This window comes from Aedes aegypti, chromosome 2, assembly GCF_002204515.2.
Source record: "Aedes aegypti strain LVP_AGWG chromosome 2, AaegL5.0 Primary Assembly, whole genome shotgun sequence".
NCBI lineage: Eukaryota > Metazoa > Arthropoda > Insecta > Diptera > Culicidae > Aedes > Aedes aegypti.
The window spans coordinates 71,385,480-71,408,501 of record NC_035108.1 but is presented as its reverse complement, the minus strand read 5'-3'; the positions used below and the strand labels follow the sequence as shown (position 1 = coordinate 71,408,501).

The 23,022-nt window shown below is 37.7% G+C and overlaps 1 protein-coding gene and 1 long non-coding RNA gene across 2 annotated transcripts; both read left to right on the top strand.

The window, feature by feature from the left end:
* The first annotated feature begins 407 nt into the window (after window positions 1-407).
* On the top strand, window positions 408-1,270 carry LOC110677027. Its single transcript, XR_002500905.1, has 2 exons — window positions 408-632; window positions 692-1,270. It is a non-coding gene; the product is annotated as an uncharacterized LOC110677027 (long non-coding RNA).
* A 9,511-nt stretch (window positions 1,271-10,781) lies between these two features.
* On the top strand, window positions 10,782-12,345 carry LOC5565657 (signal recognition particle 19 kDa protein). The gene is made up of 2 exons (XM_001649965.2): window positions 10,782-11,139; window positions 12,027-12,345. Exons 1-2 carry the CDS (start codon window positions 10,897-10,899, stop codon window positions 12,261-12,263), a joined length of 480 nt encoding a protein of 159 aa, XP_001650015.1. The 5' UTR covers window positions 10,782-10,896; the 3' UTR covers window positions 12,264-12,345.
* The last annotated feature ends 10,677 nt before the right edge of the window (window positions 12,346-23,022 follow it).

The following is a 23,022-nucleotide window of genomic DNA, read 5'->3' as shown; positions in this document are numbered from 1 at the left end:
CACATTTAAAAAGAATCATCATATGCGAGCTTGCGCTATCGGCCGTACCGGTGCAGCACTAGCGCTAATGCGATGTTTTTGATCGCATAACGTGCGATGGCGATTAAGGTGGAACAGGAACAAAGAGCTTCAGGAGCAATACGCTTCCAATCACGGAGAAATAAGAATACCCGAAATATAAGTTCTTTTTACTCAAATTTGGGTAAACTGCATTTAGTTTTTACCCACGGTTGGTTTGTTTTGCTTCTCTCGCAACAGCAATGTTGTCAAAAACAGAGAGAGACGCACCGACCCAGCGTCGAAGTTCAATGGAATAAGCCAAATTTGGGTTCTTTCGAGTTTACCTAACGTTAAGTTGTTTTAACCCATCACGGAGACTTCGAAAGCTAACGGCTGGGTACACTCAGAAATAATATAAATCGTGAAATGTTTAAAATTCACTCATTTTTGATATTATGTAAAGGTATACTTGGTCATGTTTACGAAGTATACAATTTCATATTAGTATTCTAAACTAAGCCCGATTAATGCGAGGTAATTTTGTTCGGTGTATTCATTGAAGACGTCAGAACTTCAGTTTTGTTGCTAATGATCGTCGGCTAGTTTTTCTCGTTTTTCTTCTGTGTTCTCAGGTACCTAAATATTCTTAAATTCCATTACATTTAAAGGAATTAATCATTGAAGTTTTCAGAAAACTCATTCGCGGCTGCAGTTCAATACGGAGATAGAAAATAGAGGAGCAATTGAACCGAACGGTTATCAACGCCAAGCTTGGATCAGGGGAGCGCATTCGTTTCCGGTGGACAGCAAGCAAGACGGATATTTCCTGCATTAGAGTGCCAACTTCAAATCTTATTTACGGACGAGGTCCAGAAAAAACGAATTCCATGAAGAAAACACCCGCGTCAGGTCGATTTCAACGCTACGGATAGTCGGCAGCAGTTCTGTTATTCTGTACTCAATTCCCCTCGAGGTTTTTCATCAGCGCTTGACAAATATGAAGAATTTGATTTGACTCTTCCTCTCTGTGTTGCGGATACATTCATCTCGGGAAGCCGTGCCGTGCAATGTTTAACGTCGGAAGTGTTCGTGGCAACAAAGTTGTACGTCTACGGAGCAGCTCCCCCTCCACTGCCGATCATAGTAAAAGCTCGTTGCACCCATCAGATAGTTCTAGAAATAAGCTTATTCTCTGTGATTCCTAATGTATCATCTTAATTACTTATGTGTCAACATATTTTCATATATAAATAAAGAAATGTTAAGTCAATTTCATGTTGCTTCCAAATAATATGATTATCAGCCAGATATTTTAACCTCACTTTTTTTGTTTATGTTCAAGACTTATACTGAGCCTCATATATATTCAACTTATACTAGGTCCGTTTTGTCAGTAGGTAGACGAAGCTTGGGGTCAACCAGGCGAATAGAGATTTAGTGTGGCATTTAATATATTTAGTTTAGATTTTTCTCAGAGTGTAGATTTTTGTTTGCACTGAGTTGTTTGTTTCGCCGCTGTCAAATGGAAACAACCTAATGATAGGTATATATCAGTTAACCCAATTTTGGGTTATCCCACAAAAGAGCCGAATTGCGTCAAAAGAAGTCAAGGTTGAGTTGATTTGCGGCTCCGTGATCGCAAAACGCAACATACTGTTAGCCATCTATACTTTGGTAGCGCAACTAGTCAGATGATGAGAGATTTGATTTTTCACGCATCCATCACATGCAGCTGGGGGGGGAAAATGTTTTATTTTCCTGATATAAGACGGTTCATAGTGAAACAGTTAGGCGGAAAAGGTAGGAATATCCATTCTCTATGTTCTACATACGTTTGTTTTTTGTGTTATTGCACTACTTTCATAAAAATTGAGATCCGGCTGGTAGCAGCACTAGTTTGAGGTTGGTAAACCAGGATATGTGAGGTTAGTTTCATTGGAACATTCGCCTGAGCGATTTTTGCGCTTGAATAAAACACGCTTCGGGACATTATCCGCTGCCCCTAAAAATACCATTGGGTAGATAAATGAATTCTCTACCATTGAATCTCATTAAATTTCATACATAAGTGAAGTAAGCTTTGAAAATAAATATTAAGTTTTCGGCTTAAACAGATATTTGGTTCTCCAGATCCGTGCTCTTGAAAATTTGAAGTTTGGCTTCGATTCATCTTCACCTTAATCACTGGCTAAAAGTTAAATCTTCAAAATATCATCTAAATTCATAAATCTTTAAAAGCATTCATGATTTCGTCCCCAATGCCCCAATGCTAAACAACAGTTATTCATGCAACAAATTGCAAAATGATGATTTGATCCATGTTATGTTGTATTGTTCATTTTTGAGGAAGTAGATTGAATTCAATGACAGTAAGCAGTAGCCTGGGACACGGTTATATGAAAAATTTAGATTCACGCTCCAGTCCGCTTTTTGGATAGCTTTTAGGTCCAATAACAACTGTGCAAAATTTCAGCTCGATCGGAGAAACTATATTTTAGCGCCAGCCGTTCAAAGTTTGTATAGGATTTACTATGGGAAAACTTACTTTTGCAAAGAAAAAACGCCAGAGGTCGCCCATTGTCCTCTATAAAAATTCTGAACACAGTTCTCGATAGGTATTTCTACGATGAACAACATTCCCAAAGACCACAAAGCAATCCGTCGCTTGTGAAAAAAGTTAAGTTAAGTTAAGGTTTTCATTGAATAACTTTTTTAACAATTATTGTCGGATTGTTTCGCGGTCTTCGGCAATATTCTTCATCGTAAAAATACCTATCGAGGTATGTGTTCAGCATTTTTATAAAGGTCATTTTTCTTTGTAAAAGTAAATTTTCCCATAGTAAATCCCATACAAACTTTGAACGGCTGGCGCTAATATATACAAATTGAACTTTAACACTTCACTTTTGCAAAAAGATACTAAAATCACTAGTAAGGCGACACTGAAGAAGTCTGTAAGTCACAGACGAAATAGGCCTATCTGTCAAGATAAGCAACACATATTAGAATAGGGTCTTAAAGCCCTGTCCCCATTTTAGTGCCAAACGCTTAAGTTTAGGTCAAAGACATATGTTTACTCAATTTTCTAATGTTTTCCGATGGTTCAAGTCCAAAAACATTTTTTTAATTTTTTTTTGAATTTTGTCACACCCCTTGGTTTAAACTCAAATTTTGGGTGCATTTTGTTTTCCGTGTCCCTTCCGAAATGTCAGAAAGGAACAACCCCGGTGTTAAAAAGTTGAACCCCTGTGGTATTTTTGTCGACTAAGCGAACGTCAAGGTTCATTTATGAATCCAATTTTTAAATTAAAGTTTTAATATGATATATCCGTTATTTGAGCGGGAAAAAATGCTAAAGTAGTTACAGTAACATGCTCTTTCGTGTTATTAAATGAAAACAAGATTTCGTTAAACATTTTAGGACCCTATTGAAAAGTATTTGCTCGCCTTACTAGTGATTTTAGTATTTCATTTCATTTTTTTTTTTGCAAAATTACTAAATACGCGCTTTTATCATGTTTGTTCATTGTTTAAGATCCGGGCTCACAGTGACAGTTAGTGACAGCAAAATCTCAGCTCACTGTGACGTAGAGAAATTTTGCATTGGTTTCTCCGTCCCAGGTAAAAATAGCCTTCTACAGAACCAGCGGTACAGTCCCAAGCAACCAAAAGTTCGGATAAAAGGGCATGTTTTGGCTTAATCAGCTTACTTTTTAAGTAATTAACCGGACTTTACAGTTCATATAAAGTTCGTTTAAGTTTGATTTTTACCACAGACAAACAGACGTCACACTCTCATCATTGTCCATCGACCACCTTTTAAACGGTCGATTCAAAAATATGGTAGGTGGCCAATCCACCACCCGCAGCGCTCGCATCGTTTTTGTTCGCGTTTGACGTTTACACACTACCGCCATCTGTTGGCCCGTCGGCCAAACACACTCATTTTAGCATTGGGCGTACATGTCCTCGCAACTATGATTTGGATCGAGATTTGTTCTAAGTGTTACGTCTGTTTGTCTGTGTTTACCTTCAAGTACCAAATAAGTTCAATTCGACCTTGTTCTGAACTTTCAAGTTGTTGATGAGTTCAAGAGTTACTTTTCTGAGAATCAAGTTCATTTAATGTCCGCAGTGAACTCTTAATCAGCGAGAAAGTTTAACTGAAACTAGATTTATACCAAAAGTGAACTACGGAGTTCACTGCTTAAGTACAATCCGAACTATTGGTTGCTTGGGGTAACTGTTGGGTGGATGAGAGATTTGTTGTTAGGGGATGGTACACAAATTATGTCACGCTAAATTTCAACTTTTTCGACCCCCTCCCCCCCCCCCTTTGTCAAACTTTTTGTATGAGTCCTGCGAAAATTTGGTAAGGCATGTCACGCTTGGCTCGACCCCCTCCCCCCCTTGGAGTGTGACGTAATTTGTGCATGACCCCTAGGGGGTGGTTTTGAATTTTGAATATGTGGAGGAAAACATATTTTCCTAAACCTGAATCGGGTTGGAGTTGAAACTGTGATTCAGAACGGGTTGCGCCAGTTCCAACCTGGTTTAAAAACGTTTGTTTGAGTACTTTCAAGTTAGTTTCGTTGGCACTCCTGTTTGGGGCGCCCTGACAGGGATCACGGTCAGTTTGAGCGCGCACCTGATTTGACGTTTCCAAATGTAAATAAGCATCTGCATTGGGGTGGAATCGAAAAACTGTTGCAAAATCACCACGCTGATTCCCATAAGATTGAACAAACTGTGCCGCTTCTCGAATTATTTTTCAAAATGTGGTGAGTATCCATGTTTTCAAAAATTTGTAAGAAAATCAGGAGTGCATATAAACAAAATCTGAAAGCGTTAACATTAATTAAAAATGATTGCCTTTCGAAGAAAAATACAAAAACTGGGGGTTAAACAAGGGGCGGATCACTCCTGATGCATTGCAATAATTTTATACATTCAAATGCATTTAAATGCACACTCAACAGATTTTCAATTCATGGCTTGCTCCAACAATTGGTTGTTTATTTTTTTATAGTGTCAATCTCGTTTTTTCACAAACTCAAGTACAGTTGCCCCCTCACCCAAACACAAATTCAAAGAGGGACTGAAACATTCCTAATGACTTGTTCGACAGTTAGTGAGCTTTTTTAAGTTATCCGTTCAATAAATGGTGAATTATGCTTGTACTATGGATTTCGGTTCAATAATTCCAGTTCCAGCAGCCTTTATGGCAACAATCGCAATGCAACTCCGACATTCAACGGAATGACAACGATGTGGATACATTTACAACCACGTAGATAAAGCATGTCCTACTTCAGAGGATAGCTTTAGTTGTGTTCTCTTTAATTAATGTATTAATCAACCCCAAGAGTTTACCGCTTATAAACCTGTACCCAACCCAAATCGAAACTGAAGAGAATAAAACAATTTATTTGAACAAATAATTCCCGAAAATCTTTCATTTATATTTGGATTTTTGAATTTGATGCGCATTTACAATCGCCACTAGTAATGAGACCAGTAAGGCTGTGCGTTTCTCGGGGAGGAGGTTCCGATGAATCCTGATTCTAAATGGCACTGTGTCTACGGGAGAGGGAGACAATATATGCCTGCTAAGCCACCATCTTCTCCCTACCCCATTATGTTCGCTGTGTGCTCCAAGATTTCAGAGCTGCTTAAGCCAGGCTTCTAATACGAATTTAATAAAATTTCAGTTTTGAGCTTCAGCTAGGTAACCTAAAATGAATGAATTTTGTGATTAATGGAAGAACATCAAAGAATGTTATTTTTTCGTTACGAAGAGTCAAACCATCAAATAAACAGTTTTAAAACAACAAACAATGACTCGTTGCTATAGCTCAATACGCTGGTACAGGTCAAAGCTAAGTTGATGTGGATGTCTAAAAAATGCATTTAATGCAAATCGATGTGCATTTGATGTACATTGAGAAAGTGATCCACCCCTTGGGGTAAGATCTGACGGAAATGGTCTATTGGTTTTATACCTTACAATTTTGGTCAAATTCCTATTTTCGCGTAAAACAACTCTTGCTTTTTTCTATGTAGCTTTGCTGAAAGAAGTAAACATACAAAGCAAGAAATGTTGGGTGACATTAGCTGTAACGACGAATGCAACCATGGTAAATATCTTTACTTCTATAAAGTTAAAATTATTTTGCTACTTTTGGCATAAATATCCGGTAATTTGTGGGACAATCCATACAAAATACAAATTCTATACTTTTCACCACTAATTGAAATACAGTTCATTGAATTGTTTTTGTATTGTACAACAATACACGAATTGCTAATCAAGACAATACATAAACAATATATAGTATTGTATTTTCAAAATGTATGTATGAGAAAATATCTAGATTTGTATTGTTACGATAATTAACCACCCATATTGCAAAAATTTCATATACCATACAGTGAACTGTTCAAAACAATATATTGTACTGTAATTGTATTGTCATTTCACAATATATTGTATTGTATTTCCAATATATCGAATGGTATTGTGAATTTTCTTGGAAGATGGATTTGAAGGGATATTGCTTCAGCTGGTTTGAAATCAGTGGTAAATTTCAAGGGGCACTCCAATACATTTAGGCGGTATGAATATTCTCTAACTCAATAGGATTGTGGCTCGCAGTTACTCACAATTCACATAAAACATCTGTGAATAGACGATTCTAGATATATCCATTACATTGAAGTCCAGTTTCGAACACATTTCTAAATGTTTGATTGAAATTTAAGTAATTGAAAACTTTACCAAAATAAAATTTTCCAAATATGCATCAAAACGCCCCTCAAAATATGCTTCCCTCCAGCTCATAGCATAAGCAAAAATTGTCAAAAGGAATCAAAACAAACCACACAAAAATCGTGTTAGTGAAAAGGCAATCTAACGTACGTGTTGCACCAACGGCAACGGTGTATACAAAAATGTCAGAGATTCAGCCAATTTCGAATACATCTCTCTCTTTCATCGACCGACGATTTGGACGGCGATTTGAGGAACGGCGGTTTAGAACCGCCGTGTCCAATCTGGAAATCTCCGTACAATACTGTTCCAATACGTTATATTGTTTTTGTATTGTATGTTTTATCCGGGACGGTTCACAGTGAAACAGTTAGGCGGAAAAGGTAGGAATATCCATTCCCTATGTTCTACTTACGTTTGTTTTTGTATTATTGCACTACTTTCATAAAAATGAGATCCGGCTGGTAGGAGCACTAGTTTGAGGTTGGAAAACCAGGATATGTGAGGTTAGTTTCATTGGAACTTTCGCCTAAGCGCTTGAATAAAACACGCTTCGGAACATTCTCCGCTGCCCCTAAGAATACCATTGGATAGATAAATGAATTCTCTACCATTGGATCTCATTCAATTTCATACACTGAGAATAATTCGCATCTAGTTTATATGTGCGGCACCCATAGATTTTTGCAATCAAGCTTTGCACATAAATTCTAATACCGATGCAGATAAAACCAGTGAAACTGGAACCCTTAATTTTTACATGCGACGCACACCCAAAATAAGGGTGGATTCAAATGCATCCAAATAAATCTACTTTTATAATTTATGTGCGGTAACAAGTAATAAACAAATGGCTTACTTTTATTATTATTTTTTCTTTGTTTGCTTTTCTTCGATGATTAAAAAAAAAAACAAAAAGCAAACGAATAGATTAATCTTTAAAACTGAATTATGTAATAGTCATTAGGTACATGTTAAGTTATATCAAGATTGATCCACGTTCCTGCTACTGATAGTACAGCAATTCGGGTAATGGTCGGAGTCTTCGGATTGTCTACCGTTGTCTCCAGGTTTGCAGTTTCCGGCTGCCCCAAGGTACTTGTTTCTATGCCAGTCATACCAGGTCCGTCCCACTTGGGTTCAGATTGGGTACCACTTCTAGTATTGAATTTGGTCACGTCCTGTTTATAAATGGATATTTCCGATTAAATCGGTACATAGAACTTTTAGACAGCATTTACCTTGCGTTCAGAAAAACAGCCCATCATCGAACACTACCGAGCAGCTGCAAACATGTTTTTTTTTTGTTAGCAGTTACGCATGACCCACATGTTGAAAGATATGAATACGCAATTGAATTCTAAATGCAATTCATTTGTATTAATGAGCGGAGCATGTAAAAAATATATGACGAAACATTAAATTTTATTGTAATTTAATAGCATTTAAATGCTGCACATAAAATACAGTTTGAGGCTCTCGAAACCATTTTATATGTTATTCGCACATAAAAAATAATGGAGATTTCATCTCAGTGTACGTAAGGGTTTATTCACAAATTTCATAACGCCAAAAATGGCCATTTTTTACACCCACCCACCCTCTCGTAACGTATTTTGTATGAATATTTTTCAAATTTTGTATGAGCTGTAACATCTTAAGGACACCCACCCACCCCCTTCAGCGTTATGAAATTTCTGAATGGGCCCTAAGTGAAGTAAGCGGTGAAAATAAATATTTTGTTCCGAATGTTTTGAAACCATGAATGAGTTTGACATTGCTCTCGTCAACCATCATCATGACGACAGCAGCACACCCCACCGGACGAATTGCCGTATTGGGAGCGAATAGTCGCTCCGTTAGAGATGTTCTAAGGGCCTGTTCTCAAATTTCATAACGCTGAAGGGGGTGGGTGGGTGTCCTCGTAACGTTACAGCTCATAGAAAATTGGTAGAATATTCATACAAAAAGCGTTTCAAGGGGGTGGGTGGGTGTCCAAAGTGCCCATTTTCAGCGTTATGAAATTTGTGAATGAACCCTAAACACACTATTTTTTTCCCGTGCGCTTAGGGCTCATTCACAAATTTCATAACGCTAAAGGGGGTTGGTGGGTGTCTTCATTACACGGAGAAATATTTTTACCTTTTTTTTAGTTTACTTTACCCAAAATTTGTTGAAATAACTAACGACAACAACAAGGCTATTCCGCTCCACACCGCAGGCTACTGACTGATATCACTACCAGCCAGCACAACTCTTTTATTTCATGTCTGGGTAAAGATATCTACAATTCATTCACTTAAATACTACCTCTACAATTATTACCCATTGACATCTCCACTGCAGGGTGTGTGATGTACCTGCTCTCCAACACTCCTCCTCATCACACAACCTTCAAACCGCCATCTGCCACCCGAGCTCTCTTGTCCACTAAGCTCCTCCTGGCACCGAGCTCCAGCTACCGAACTCCTCCTAGTCGAGCTTCTCCTGGCCAGCTGCACCATCGTCCTCCTGGTCAACCGCGCCGTCCTACGAGCTCCTCCTGACTTCCGAGTTCCTCCAGCACTTCCGAGCTCGTCGTCCGATCAGCCAGCATCCGCACCTTCAGCCTCGTTCTCAGCATGTTGGCCTCCAACTCTTGGGCACCTCGTCCAAGCCACCTCTCGTCCAGACTCCACCTTCCGTCCAGGCTCTACCTCCTTACCGAGATTCTGCCTCCTCGTCTAGGCCATGTCTCCTCGTCCAGGTGCTTCCTCGTGGTCCCTCATTGAAGCTGCCTCAGCGTCTTCCAGGCGTTCCTGGGCCCATAACCTGTTGAAATAACTAACGACAACAACAAGGCTATTCCGCTCCACACCGCAGGCTACTGACTGATATCACTACCAGCCAGCACAACTCTTTTATTTCATGTCTGGGTAAAGATATCTACAATTCATTCACTTAAATACTACCTCTACAATTATTACCCATTGACATCTCCACTGCAGGGTGTGTGATGTACCTGCTCTCCAACAAAATTAAGTATATCGATTATAGTTTCAACCCAAAATCTCTCGGTTTTCTCTTTCTCCCACACGAATGTTGTCAAAAATAGAGAGAGCTGCATCCACCCAATGGGGGTACTTTGGCCCAATAAGCCAAATTTGGGTAAATGCAACTTTTCTTATGTTTGGGTCGAAAGCACTCAATTTTGCGTTAGATCAACCCAATATTGAGTATATTTTTCTAATGGAATTAAAGCCAAACTACCTAGTGGGGACCTTGGAAATTTAGCCAAAATTAAGTTATTGGGCTCAACTACGGAATTGCGTTGAAACAACCTAAAATTGAGTTGAATTCCGTCTCCGTGTATGTTACGGCTCATACAAATTTTGTAGAATATTCATTCAAAAAGCGTTACTAGGAGGTGGGTGGGTGTCAGAGCTGCCAGATGATTTGATAGAAAACCTGTATCCATCAGGTTAGAAAATCTGTGTCCCATACAAAAACATCTGTGTCTATACAAAAATCGTTGAAAGTAAATCTGTGTTCCATACAAATTGAATCTGTGTCAGAATAAAAATATCTGTGTAATACAGATAAATCTGTATATGTGGCAGCCCTGGTGGGTGTCAAAATTGTCCATTTTTGACGTTATGAAATAAATGAATGAACCCTTATCAAGCGTGTGCTAGAATAAGGGTGTAAGTCGCATGATCGATTTCTCTTCATCGATCCTCTCTTCTGTGAATAAAAATGACAAGATGCAAGTTTGTTAGTATTTTTTCACTTCAACCGCTGGGCAGTGATGCAATCTTGCGTCCTAAGGTGGAAAAATGCTGACAAATTTGCATCTTGTCACTTTTATTCACAGAAGAGAGGATCGATGAAGAGAAATCGATCATGCGACTTTCGCCCTTATTCCAGCACACGCTTGTCATGTTCGATTCCGTATTTCATCGAAAAACATCGCCACCGAAACGCTGATAGGGCACCGATGACGATAACGATGTTGATGACAAATTTTGACAGTTAAGCTCAAACGTGTAAAGAAATTTTTGTTTTGGTTTCGTACGCAGCAAAATCCTGATCCTGGAAGCGCTCCGTTGGATTAAAACCAGTAAAATACCCATTGAAAATAGTGTGCAATGGCTGCCGCAGTAGCTCCAATGCGTCCGTGGAATCCGGCATTCCAGCACTCGGACCGAGAACGGTGGGTTTGCATCTATCCGGCGTATATCAACAAGAAGAAAACTCGCCAGGAAGGTCGTCGCATCCCGAAGGAACAATGCGTCGATAATCCGTCCTTCCAGGAGATCCGGGACATTATGCATTCGCTGAACCTGAACGTGATTGTGGAGAACAAGCAGTATTCGCGGGAGAAGAGTAAGGTAGTGATTTTGTTTTATTGGGATTCACGTTTGAATTGTAATGGAAGTCTGATTAGGGTTACCAAATTTTTTGTAACCCGAAAGAGTAGGGTACATGTGTAAGTATTCGTCACCCCGCTAATTTATTCCCATTTAGCAAAAAAGAGTGGGGCCTTCCTAAGCCGAGTGGTTAGAGTCCTCAGCTACCAAGCAAGGTCATGTTAAAGGTGTCTGGGTTCGATTCCCGGTTGCTCCAGGATCTTTTCGTAATGGAAATTTCCTTGATTTCCCTGGGCATAGATTATCATCGTACCTGCCACACGATATACGGATGCGAAAATGGCAACTTTGGCAAAGAACCACATTAAACATTTGACTGTTCAACAGCCGACTAAATTTGTTGAAAAATCGGTCGATTGTTGCACCGACGCTTATGGAAGATTAACACAGGGATCAACCGAATATCACCCGATTTGATAGGGTGGGCCGACGTAATCCTACTAAATAGGTGGATAAATCGGTATTTTAAGTAAAATCCAAGCAAGTTGACCTACTAAACACCAGATTTCGTCGGCCACCCGATTTAATCAGGTGATTAGTCAGTTGATCGCTGTGTTAAACTTCCATAAGCGTCGGTGCAACAATCGACCGATTTTTCAACCAATTTAGTCGGCTGTTAACTGTCAAAATGTTTAATGGGGAAAGCTCTCAGTTAATAAATGTGAAAGTGCTCATAAGAACACTAAGCTGAGAAGCAGGCTCCGTCCCAGTGAGGACGTAAATGCCAAGAAGAAGAAGAATAATAAAAAAGAATAGTACACATTTTTTTAAATCAAAAAAGGGTACATGCACTCTAAAATAAATACCTACATCTGGTAACCCCGATTGACGAGGATCTTATGTTACAGGAACTGGCCTTCCGTGGGCGGATTCGGGTGCAATTGCGAAACAACGACGGGAGCCCCATTCTGAAAGAGTACCCCGACCGTGACAGCTTGTTGGTCCATTTGGGTAAGATGATTCCGCAGTTGAAAACGAGACAAGGTAAACCGGCGGAACCTCAGGCGCAGGCCAGCACTTCCAGTGGCGGAGGAGCCGCAGGAGGTGGACAGTCCCATAAGAAGGGTAAGGGCAAGAGACGGTAGATTGGTTTCGGTTTTCGGTTTGTTTCAAATTAATTTGGGTATTTAATTTTGAGGAAATGAATAACGATTGTTTGAAAGGTGATTGATTTTTGACCATTGAACAGAAAAGAACGGCCTTGGGAGGAATTGGTAAGACGCCAAGTATGGAGAATGAAGCACGCTTGTATGTCATATAAATTATCGGACTTATTTTTACAGTTAAATAGGTAAGCGGGTAATAGTGGACATTTCGAACATTTGATCACGAATATCAGTTAAATAAACAATACAGGGACCATCGACTCATGGAAATATCGAGTCATGGAACAGCAATTATTTGGAAAGCTGCTTCTAGGGACCATCATAGTAACCATGAAATTATGACTTTTAGTATGGTTCCATGAGTCGATATCGAGTCATGGAACATCCACTCATGGAGGTATCACTGTATCAATATATTTTTTCATCGTACACTTTTTGTACCATATTCAATCTTTGCGTATTATCGAATGAAATGGTAAATGGTAAATGGGACCATCGAGATAGGGAGAGATCGAGACATAGATCATATTTTTAATGAATACTAGATTGAAAAACGATCCGTTGTTAGGAAAATAGGAAAAATAATAAACAAGCAACGTCATCTCATGCTCCTCGATTTTTTGAATCAAAAAAATCTGGTCTAGTATCCTTTGATAAAGTGCTTATCGACATACGGAGAGAAAATCGGGAGCGAAAAATCAACAAAACCTCATCGAGATATGGAGAGAAAATTTATATGCAGCGTGAAGGGACCGAAGAAATCAACGACATAAGGAGAGATATCGAGATGTTGTGAAATCTTACATTTACCATTCTGATCCATCTGAAGACTTTTTGAGGGAATTGAAATTTTCACAAATTTCATCTAATTTATGCCTATGAGATGCGTTTTAAGGCACTGTTCGGAATATGAGTCAAAACGGTATATCTTATTCCTTGCCTTTCACTATCTTTACATTCACCTTTCCCTTTGCACCAGGGTTTCTCAACCGGTGGTCCGCGGACCCCTAGGGGGCCGTGACGAGCTCTCAGGGGGTTGACGAAGCCAGTGTCGTTTCTCTTGATATGAGGAATCTGTTCCTAATATTAGGCGCCCTCCACAATTTGCGTAACTCTCTAGGGAGTGATTCCAAGCAACAGCACCAAAATTTGGTAAATTTTTTAATTCATTTTTTTCTATTGAGCTGAAACTTTGCACAGTTTTCCAGTTCCATCTAAATCGTCATTTTCCGATATCAAATCTTCAAGTTGAGTCACGACTAACTTTTCAAAAGGGTGTATGTAAAAATGGTTCAAAAATATTCAAAAAGCTGCACAGCAAAAACGGTTCGTTCGATTGTTAGACAACTAAAGAAACAAAGTTAGACAACTAAATAAAGATTCAAAAAAAAATACACACAGTAAAAAAAAATTTTTTTGCATTAAAAAACATAATTTTTGACACAAAAACTCAAATATCTCAAAACCCTATCGGAATACCAACGTAATTTTTTGAGGGAAAACGGTTCATTATATTAGCTATATACCATAAAAATTTAGTGATGGTAAACCAATAAACAAAAAAGTTATGACATTTCAAACATGTCACAATTTTCACATTTAGTAGAAAAAAATTTTTTTTCGGTGTAAATTATTACGGGAACCGCAGTTTGTTGCTGATTTTATTATTAAGGGCCTTGCGTGAATTAAACAAGTCGTTTTCATGTATTCATTAGTATTATGTATATTATATGTATAAATATTATGTTTATGTATATATGTATAAATTAAAATGAATTAACAGATTACACGAAAATATTTTTTTTTTTATCAGGATATTTTTTTAGAGTATGATCGATGAGTTTCTAAATGTTATATATAAACTTTAAAAGTTTTGGATTTGGGTATGCGTTATGAGATCATGAAAACATTTTATTAATACTTATTTATTTATTTATTTATAGTTATTCAATTTTTTTACAATATCGAACACTTTTGCATCATTATCAGTACAGTTCGAGTATAGTTTTGCTTTAATTTTATTTTCTGACAATGGAATGAAACAGTGAAATTTTTGGGTTCCTTGGATCGTTTTCGCGTTATTATATTGTTCGCTGAGCTCTGATGCCGTTAATTCGTACTCTTCAGTAGTAGTAAAACAAATTGATAATTTTGTTAAATCTTCTTCTTTTCTGCGATTCGCCCAATCAAATAGTTCTTTTGCAGTTTTAATTGGATGCTCACGTTCTTTGGCTAAACTTGCTCTTGTGGCCATGCGCTTTATGGTTCCTCCAATAGCATCACAAGGACCTTTGCCATGTGACGTAGCAAAGAAATGCCATTCTGCATCAATTCCGTACTTTGATTGAAATTGACATAGGCTCGAAAAATTCTTACGGTTTTTGTACTGCGATGCTGCTCCATCAGACATGAAATATATCTTTCTGATTTCTTTATCCTTATCAACGCGTAAAAAGTTAATCATTTTGGCAATGAACAAATTTACAGATACTGAGTCGTGTCTTAAATCTTCGGAAATTACAATAAAACTAAAATGTTCAATTTGCGTACTTCCATTGAAATAAATAACGAATGGATGAATTGTAGCTTGTTGTACGTTCCAGTGATGGGACTGCACTTCATCTTGCAATACAAAGCTATAGTTTTCAGAAAAATCACAAATGACTAAAAATTCACCATCTTGTAATGTATTTTTCGTATTTTTTAAAAAGCGGGATTGCTCTGTTTCAATAAATTCGTGAGGAATTAAACTTTCTAATTTCAAGCAAAAAAATGACACAAACTCATCTACAGGTTTTACAATAGTTTCTAGGTCACACCTATCCGTGGTCACCCATTGCTCAAATGATAACTGATCAATATTATTTTCTTCAAACTCAGCGAATAAAGTATTTTCCAATGATGAAGAATCTGGACAATCCGAACAAGATCGTAGATAGCAATTTGATGTTGTATTTTCACACAAAAGACTACCAGTTAACATTTTAATATCCTTTGATAAATTGATTCTTTTCAAACTATGTAAGATTAGGTTAATATTTTCGTGTGTTGTGCACACACAAACATTATGTGTTCCTGAATTGGATAGAAGCTTGCATTGCCTTGGACGAAGGCTTGCAAATGAGGAAAAACCTACCTTAATATTTTCGTTAATTTCCTTGAAGCGTGTATACGCTTCTTTCAAAGTAGTCATCATTAATCGTTTTTGGATTGCTTGACGCTTTCCATCTTTTTTTACAGATACATAATCTTTTTGGCCAGGCATAGCTCTACTTACTTCATCGTCTTCAAAATATTGAATTATTTTTTCTTTTGTCTCATCTGTTAATGAAGTACTCGACCTAGCATTTTTGGTTGCAAGACAGTTATTTTTGAATTGTTTTGCCTCTTTTGCTGTATTTCTATTGGTTTTGAACTCATCAATGGCGTCTTGAATAGACCACGAGCTTGGCAGCATCGACAAAATCAATAATTTTTCTTTCCTTGTCGTGGCTAGATTCGATAACCTTTCCTTCATATTCATAATTACCTCATCGTAGTCTGTATTTTCCACATCCTCAGGTCCTAATTTGAAGAGGTTTCTTCGTACAGCTTCGTTGATTTCACGGTATTTTTTCTCGGGATAATTGACGGGGGTATTTTTTCTCGGGATAAAGCCGCTTTCAGTTTATCTATGGTGCTTTCGGTGAGATTTCGTAGCTCTTTCGAACACTTTTTTCTGCAAACGGCCTGCAACAGTTAAGAAAGCGACTACTCATGTTGCTCGTTAGATTTTAATAAACAAAATCACTTTTAAGTTTTTACTGACTAGTTTGGTGTCGTTTGCTTGACTGAAGAAAAATTTTACAATTAAATCTTTTATAACCATAGTGGTAGTATATTTTTAGCTTTTTCGTGAGTATGTTCATGGTATGTACCTATCATGTTTTTGATGTTGTTGAAGTTACTCGCTTTCTCCCAAATATGATTAACAAAGTCTATTCTCTAATAGGCGGGTCTATACCCAGGTGTAATCAGATTTTAACTTTGTGGAGAAAACCGACCTGCTTTACGTTCACTAGATCACCTGGGTATAGACCCGCCTTGTTCTCTACGAGGTAAACTTTTTGCAGGTAAACTAGTCGTATACCTGTATAGAAAACTTTTTTTGTAGCTTTTGTCTTCAATATTAGATTTCTTCTAGGTTTCTTTTATCAAAAGGTTTCAACACTATTGAGAGAATTTTTCTTCAGTTACGTACAATAAAAAATATGACACTATCAAGACTTTAGATCACAACACTGGATCGCGTCTAACTTTCTAATAGATGCTATAATAGTTATGAATAATTAAATAAAATATTATGAAAACAACTTGTTAACCTCATGTGGTACCCTTAACAAAAAATTCAGCAACAAAATTAACAATGAAAAAAAAAAATTTTCACTAAGTGTCAAATTTGTGAAATATTTGAAATGTCATAACTTTTTTGTTTATTGGCTTACCGTCACCAAATTTTTATGGTAGATAGCTAATATAATGGACCGTTTTCCCTCAAAAAATTACGTTGGTATTCCGATAGGGTTTTGAGACATTTGAGTTTTTGTTACAAAAATGATGTTTTTTAATGCAAAAAAAAATTTTTTTTACTGTGTGTATTTTTTTTTGGAATCTTTATTTAGTTGTCTAACTTTGTTTTTTTAGTTGTCTAACAATCGAACGAACCGTTTTTGCTATGCAGCTTTTTGAATATTTTTGAACCATTTTCACATACACCCTTTTGAAAAGTTAGTCGTGACTCAACTTGAAGATTTGATATCGGAAAATGACGATTTAGATGGAACTGAAAAACTGTGCAAAGTTTCAGATATTTTTGAAATGGTCGATCAGAATCGACTTGCATGCCTCCGTGGAATCCCTCTAGGGGGAGAGGGGGATTAGGCTCAAGCGTTATGGCTCATACAAAAATTGAAATTTTTTACGTAATAAATAGACGCTGTCTTATTACCAAGTTGCAATTTTGTTTTCAAACTTTTTTAAGCCGTAACCTTTTTTTGTAAATTTCAATTGTGATAATACTGGGAAATTAACTTCAATGTCATTCTGTCGACTTACATAGCAAGCCAGTGATGTTTACTTAACTGATATCTCTATATGTCGATATGAATACTGTCAAAGGTTACTAGACCAGATTTAAATGATTCAGATCAGAACAATTTGGAAACTCGAAATGAAGTTTGTTTGTTTATTATTTTCCTAGTAACGGAGTGATTTTCAATCTAGTGTTCATTAAATTAATGTTCTTTGTCTCGATCTCTTACTATCTCGATGGTCCCTTCGATATCGAGATGTGGAGAGGCTACTGTAGTTTAATTCTTGGCAGATTTTGCCAGCAAGATCCTCCAGAAATTTATCAGAAGTTTGTAGGTTATTGGAAGTAGTGAACAAAGTAAGTTTTAACAACTTTTATAAAAAAACAATTCGCGGAAGTCTTGTGAATTTTTCATTAAGTTTTCAAGTAAAATTTTCGAACGATTTTTGTCAAAGTGATCTTTGACAAAGCTTTCGAAAATTTCCTGGCGAAACTTCTGACAAATTCTCCCCATAGCAGAGCATAGAAACCCATTAGCAAGCCTCTTAAAATATTTAATACAGAGCACCCAGAGCTGACGATTTCTGATGAAATCTTTAATTGGGTCATAAAATGTTTGATAAAAAAAACTTGTTTTTATTAATCACACGGTAGGGCGTGTTGTTGTTACTATTTTGACAAATTTTCCCATGCAAATAACAGTTATATCCTATTTAAACTTTAATTTAAAAAATTGCTTCAAATTTGAACTTATATAATTTTGATCATGTTTGACGTTCACTTAGTCGACAAAAATGTCACAGGGGCTCAAGTTTTTAACTCTGAGATTGTTCCTATCTGATATTTCAGAAGGGACAGGGAAAACAAAATACATCCAAAATTTAAGTATAAACCAAGGGGTGTGACAAAATCTCATAAATCATGAAAACATGTTTTGTGACTGTAAACCAACGAAATGCATTTAAATATTGAGTAAATATGTGTTTCTGGCCTACACTTAAGCGTTTGGTTTAGGACTCTGTTGACTCATGGGAATATTTTTGTTGAGAAGCTAGTGGGATTTGGAATGTTGAAGAATGTATATTATCCTTTGCACTTTTGTTTCATGTCGACAGGATATTTTGAAAGCTACTAAGCTTATATTTGGGTTAAAATGCGTTGTTTTGAAGAAACGTTTTAATTTTAAAGTTTCGGCCGAGAAAAATTCACCAGCTTATAGTGAATCGTTGTTGTTCCAAGTTTTTCTCTATTCTGAAACCGGACATAAATGCGATTAACTGCAGAGTTTGAGACCTTCGGATGGAGAAAAATCCATAATGTTAAAGTGAAAGATGAAGGTTACCAAGGGGTTTATCCTAGTTGCCCTGCATTATTTTTTGTTGGATTTTGTCAACATTGTTTATGGAGGATCCTTGTCATACTTTTGAAAAGATGCTAGTAGTCAGAAATCTACTTTGCTGGCTCAATTATTAGTAAACTCCTTCAAAGCATCATAGCAGGATTCTTGCATTTGGTTGATTGTATTTGATTTCAAGAAAATTCACCTTTACGGGTCCGCGAGACGTTTTAGGATTCATTCATAAATTTCATAACGCTGAAGGGGGTGGGTGGGTGTCTTTGAGATGTTACAGCTCATACAAAATTTGAAAAATATCCATACAAAATGCGTCACGAAGGGGTGGGTGGGTATCTAAATTGACCAGCTTTGGCGTTATCAAATATATGAATGAACCCATAAAGCTTCAAAGGGGGTCGCTGCACCGAAAAGGTTGAGAACCACTGCTCTACACTTAGTTATAAACTGTGATTCAAATCTGTTTAGTTGTTCTGTTATTTCTGGTTGTTCATTTGCGTCCTCTTTCAGTTGAATCATCGATTTCAAGCTTCTTCATTCTTATGCAACCACCATCTGTTGTAAAAATTTCAACGAGAATCGAAATTGTAACTTCCGGATCGCGCATCTTCTACCGTATCACTATCCATACACATGGGTCTATCGCTGGCTGTTCTGCCGAATCCTGATAGCCGAGTCGGCGGCCTCTCATTAAGTGAGTGCTGCGTCAACATTATCTTCTCCTCCTAACCCAATTTACGGCAAAGATGGGCGTGGCCGGCTATAGGGATGTTTATACTATTGGCACAGACAAACAGACGTCACACTCTCCTCATTGTCCATCGTCCATCTTTTTAACGGTCGATTCAAACATATGGTAGGTGGCCAATCCGCCACCCGCAGCGCTCGCATCGTTTTTGTTCGTGTTTGAAGTTTTCACACTACCGCCATCTGTTGGCCCGTCGGCCAAACACACCGATTTTAGCATTGGGCGTACATGTCCTCGCGACTATGATTTTGATCGAGATTTGTTCTAAGAGTTACGTCTGTTCGTCTGTGCTATTGGTATTCTTGTTTAAGATTGGATCACTCCCCTGACTTGTTCCTGAAAGCAATTTGAATGAGATGATCAAAGGAACATAAACATTGCTCGTATCCTGGGAGGGAGGCACAGATACTACACACGAAATATAGAACAACGTTTGTTTGAACTGCAAGATAACTCCAGCTTGCCAACAACAATCAAGGCAGGCTCGGGGAAAATCGCTAGTTTTCTTTTCAGGGTGGCCACCGAACCGGGAAAAACGGGAAAAGCGGGTAAAAGACGGGAATTTGAATCTGCCGGGAAAAACCGGGAATTTGAGAAGATCACCGGGAAAATCGTTTTGAACGAATATCTTCAAGCTGTAATCTGCAAACCAACCTCCAAAATAAGTTGTTGTTGTTGTTTGAGAGGGACTTTAACCTGAAGGTCATTCGTCCCTGCCAAAATAAGTTATAGAAAGTAGTTACGTTTAATGACATTGCCATGACACATCAGCAATTTTGAACAAGTATCTTTCAAACATCAATGATTTAATTTCTACTATGCTACACCATATTTCTTAAAAATGTTTCACAATTTTCTTAGCAATGTTTCGAAATATGTTTTTGAATTTTTGTTCTCGAACTACCATAGCTAATATAACTTTTCTCTAATTTGTTTTACTAGACGTTTTGAACCAAAGTTTAATTACTTATTGCGGGTTGGCTTAGCACTCTTCTGTAATTGCTGAATACCACAACTAATCTTGACAACAAGTCTTTATTTATGAAAGCTTTTAATATGTCACTAGTTATCTGGTAAATATGGTTCAGATAGCATTCAAATTAAACTCCTGTCGTGTCAAGAGTAGGATCTGTTTTATTGGCACAATTAATCATATCTTTCCCATAATAGATAGCTCCAGAGCTCCATTGAGTTTCAGAATAAGATTCTATATAGATTAGAACACTCTAATAGTCAACATATTTCTCCAATAGTGAAACTATTGATAAACATTCAAATTACTATGAAAAGACAACTAAAAAAAATTTAAACCGATTAAAAAAAATGTGGCGGTGCTTTTCATAGACAAGATTTTCGATATAGAAAAAGTCAAAGTTGGAAAGAATGGATTAAAAACCGGGAAAATTATGTAAAATATACCGGGAAAACCGGGAAAAAAGCGGGAATTTCAAAACCGAAATTTGGTGGCCACCCTGCTTTTGTTGTGTACTTTCGATCTTTCCTGACAAACATGGGAAAAGGGCCACAGTTTTCTATGCACTAAATATTCATTTTCATTGGAAAAAGTAAAACGATGCGTTTTTCAATGCTTCAGATTCAATCAGGTTGAAAGGTGCATTATGTGCATGAATTGATTTTCATTCGGTTTTTGTCACTTTTGATGAAATGCGAAAATGTGTTTTAATTAGTTACGCGCTTTTTCCATGTTAGTCCAATGTTTGAGATCTGGGCTCACAGTGACAGTTCGTGACAGCGGAATCCCGGCTCACTATGATGTACAGAAATTTTGTATTAATTTCTCCCTCCCAGGCCGTAACTATGCAAACGCTAACGCGCTATTCATTGGACCAACTTTTGTTTCTATTCATAAAAAAAAAATATGAATATCTTTTACATTTGTAGGGAAAGGTGGAGCAAGATGAGTACCCCTTGGTTGTGTCGTTCCTACCTAAGTTTTTCAATAAATTATTAGGGGTTCTGATGAATATCATTAAATTGATATGACGGCCATAAATTCCAGCTAAAAAATCAACAAAACAACGCAAATATTGTCAAAAATACATAGTAGTCCAAAAATTTCGTCGAGTTTTTGCTTATTAATTTATCAAGATATTCTTATGTAGATAACTCTTTTGGGGTTCCTGAAGAATTCGCGAAGATAAAGGCTCACATCAGGTGGAGGTGAATATTTCGGGCATCGGAGGCGGTAAAAGGTATCCGCTCAAAGATGTCAGAATCGCACTGCGTTATATAGAGCTCGCTGATCGTTTTGGCACCTATGGAAATTGCCGGTCACTGACTTCGAATCCAAAGCTCCTAAGAATATATCTTAAGAAAATCTCTACAGGAATCCCTAAACATTTGAGAGAAAAATTCTGTCGGAATAGTTGGAAGAATACTCGCAATCTGTCTGTAGAAATTTGGGAGTTATTCCTAGAGGGGAAGTAGGAGGTATCTAGCTGAGGGAAATCTTGAAGGAACTGTATGAACTATTTTATGTCGTTTAAATAATTGGCTAGTCTGAAATTGCCGGTTAACAGGACCTCTATCAATCGGATCTTCAGGATTTTGCAAAATGAACCCGATACTTAGCTAACCGATTGAAACATGACGCGTTTCGGACTCCACAATGTGCAATGTGAAAATGGTGTGAATGATTTTCATAGCTTAATTTTTCATGTAAAAAGGGGGTGCAGAGGTTGTGTATGATGATCGTTTTGCGTGCAATTCGTTTTAAGGTCGTCCCCTATGATGACCCATGCCAGTGTCTGAAAAAGTTTTCATGAATTGGTTTACTAACAAAAAACCCTACGCCCTAGAACACGGACAAAGGGTTAAAGAACAAATCGAAAATGAGCAAACTTGTTACTTGAGACCCTAACTGCCCATAAACGCATAATTGTCCCATGTGAATAGGAAATCCAGCAAACATGGGACTGACATGCGTTTATGGGCAGCCTAAATATGTAGTATTTATTACGTTTAATTGGTGCCACTAACTCCGTCGATTATATCTGAAGCTATCCATTGCACCTATAGAAATGTTTTCACAACTATCACGTTTTCAATTTGTCAGCACAATGGACATATTTCCACATAAGCTAGGTAAATGATAGCATTAAATCAATTATCGTAAACGATTTTGTATTTTAAGAAAACAAACTTTATTCGCATCTAAACAAAATATAATTTAACTTCATCAGTCTCTCCTCAATGCTGGAAACTGAAACGAAAAATAAAAAATTCAAACTTTGTTACCCAGGTTTACTGAAAGGCTTACCAAAATAGGTCTTGGCAGAGGGAAGAACGGCCACGGCAGTATTGGTCTCCGATCGGGATCGAAAGTGGGTCGTGGCGGTAGTGGTGGTCTGCTTGGTCGGCTGGGTCGACTGGGGCGGCTCGGTCGACTTGGTGGCGAAGGTCGACTTGGTGGCGGAGGTCGATTTCGGTGTGGCGTTGGTGGTCTCCTTCTGCCCCGGGTAGTTGTGGTAGGTTCCGGAGTGGTCGTTGTCGGAGCTTCGGTCGTCGTGGTCGTTGGTGGGGCCGTTGTCGTTGTGGTCGGTGC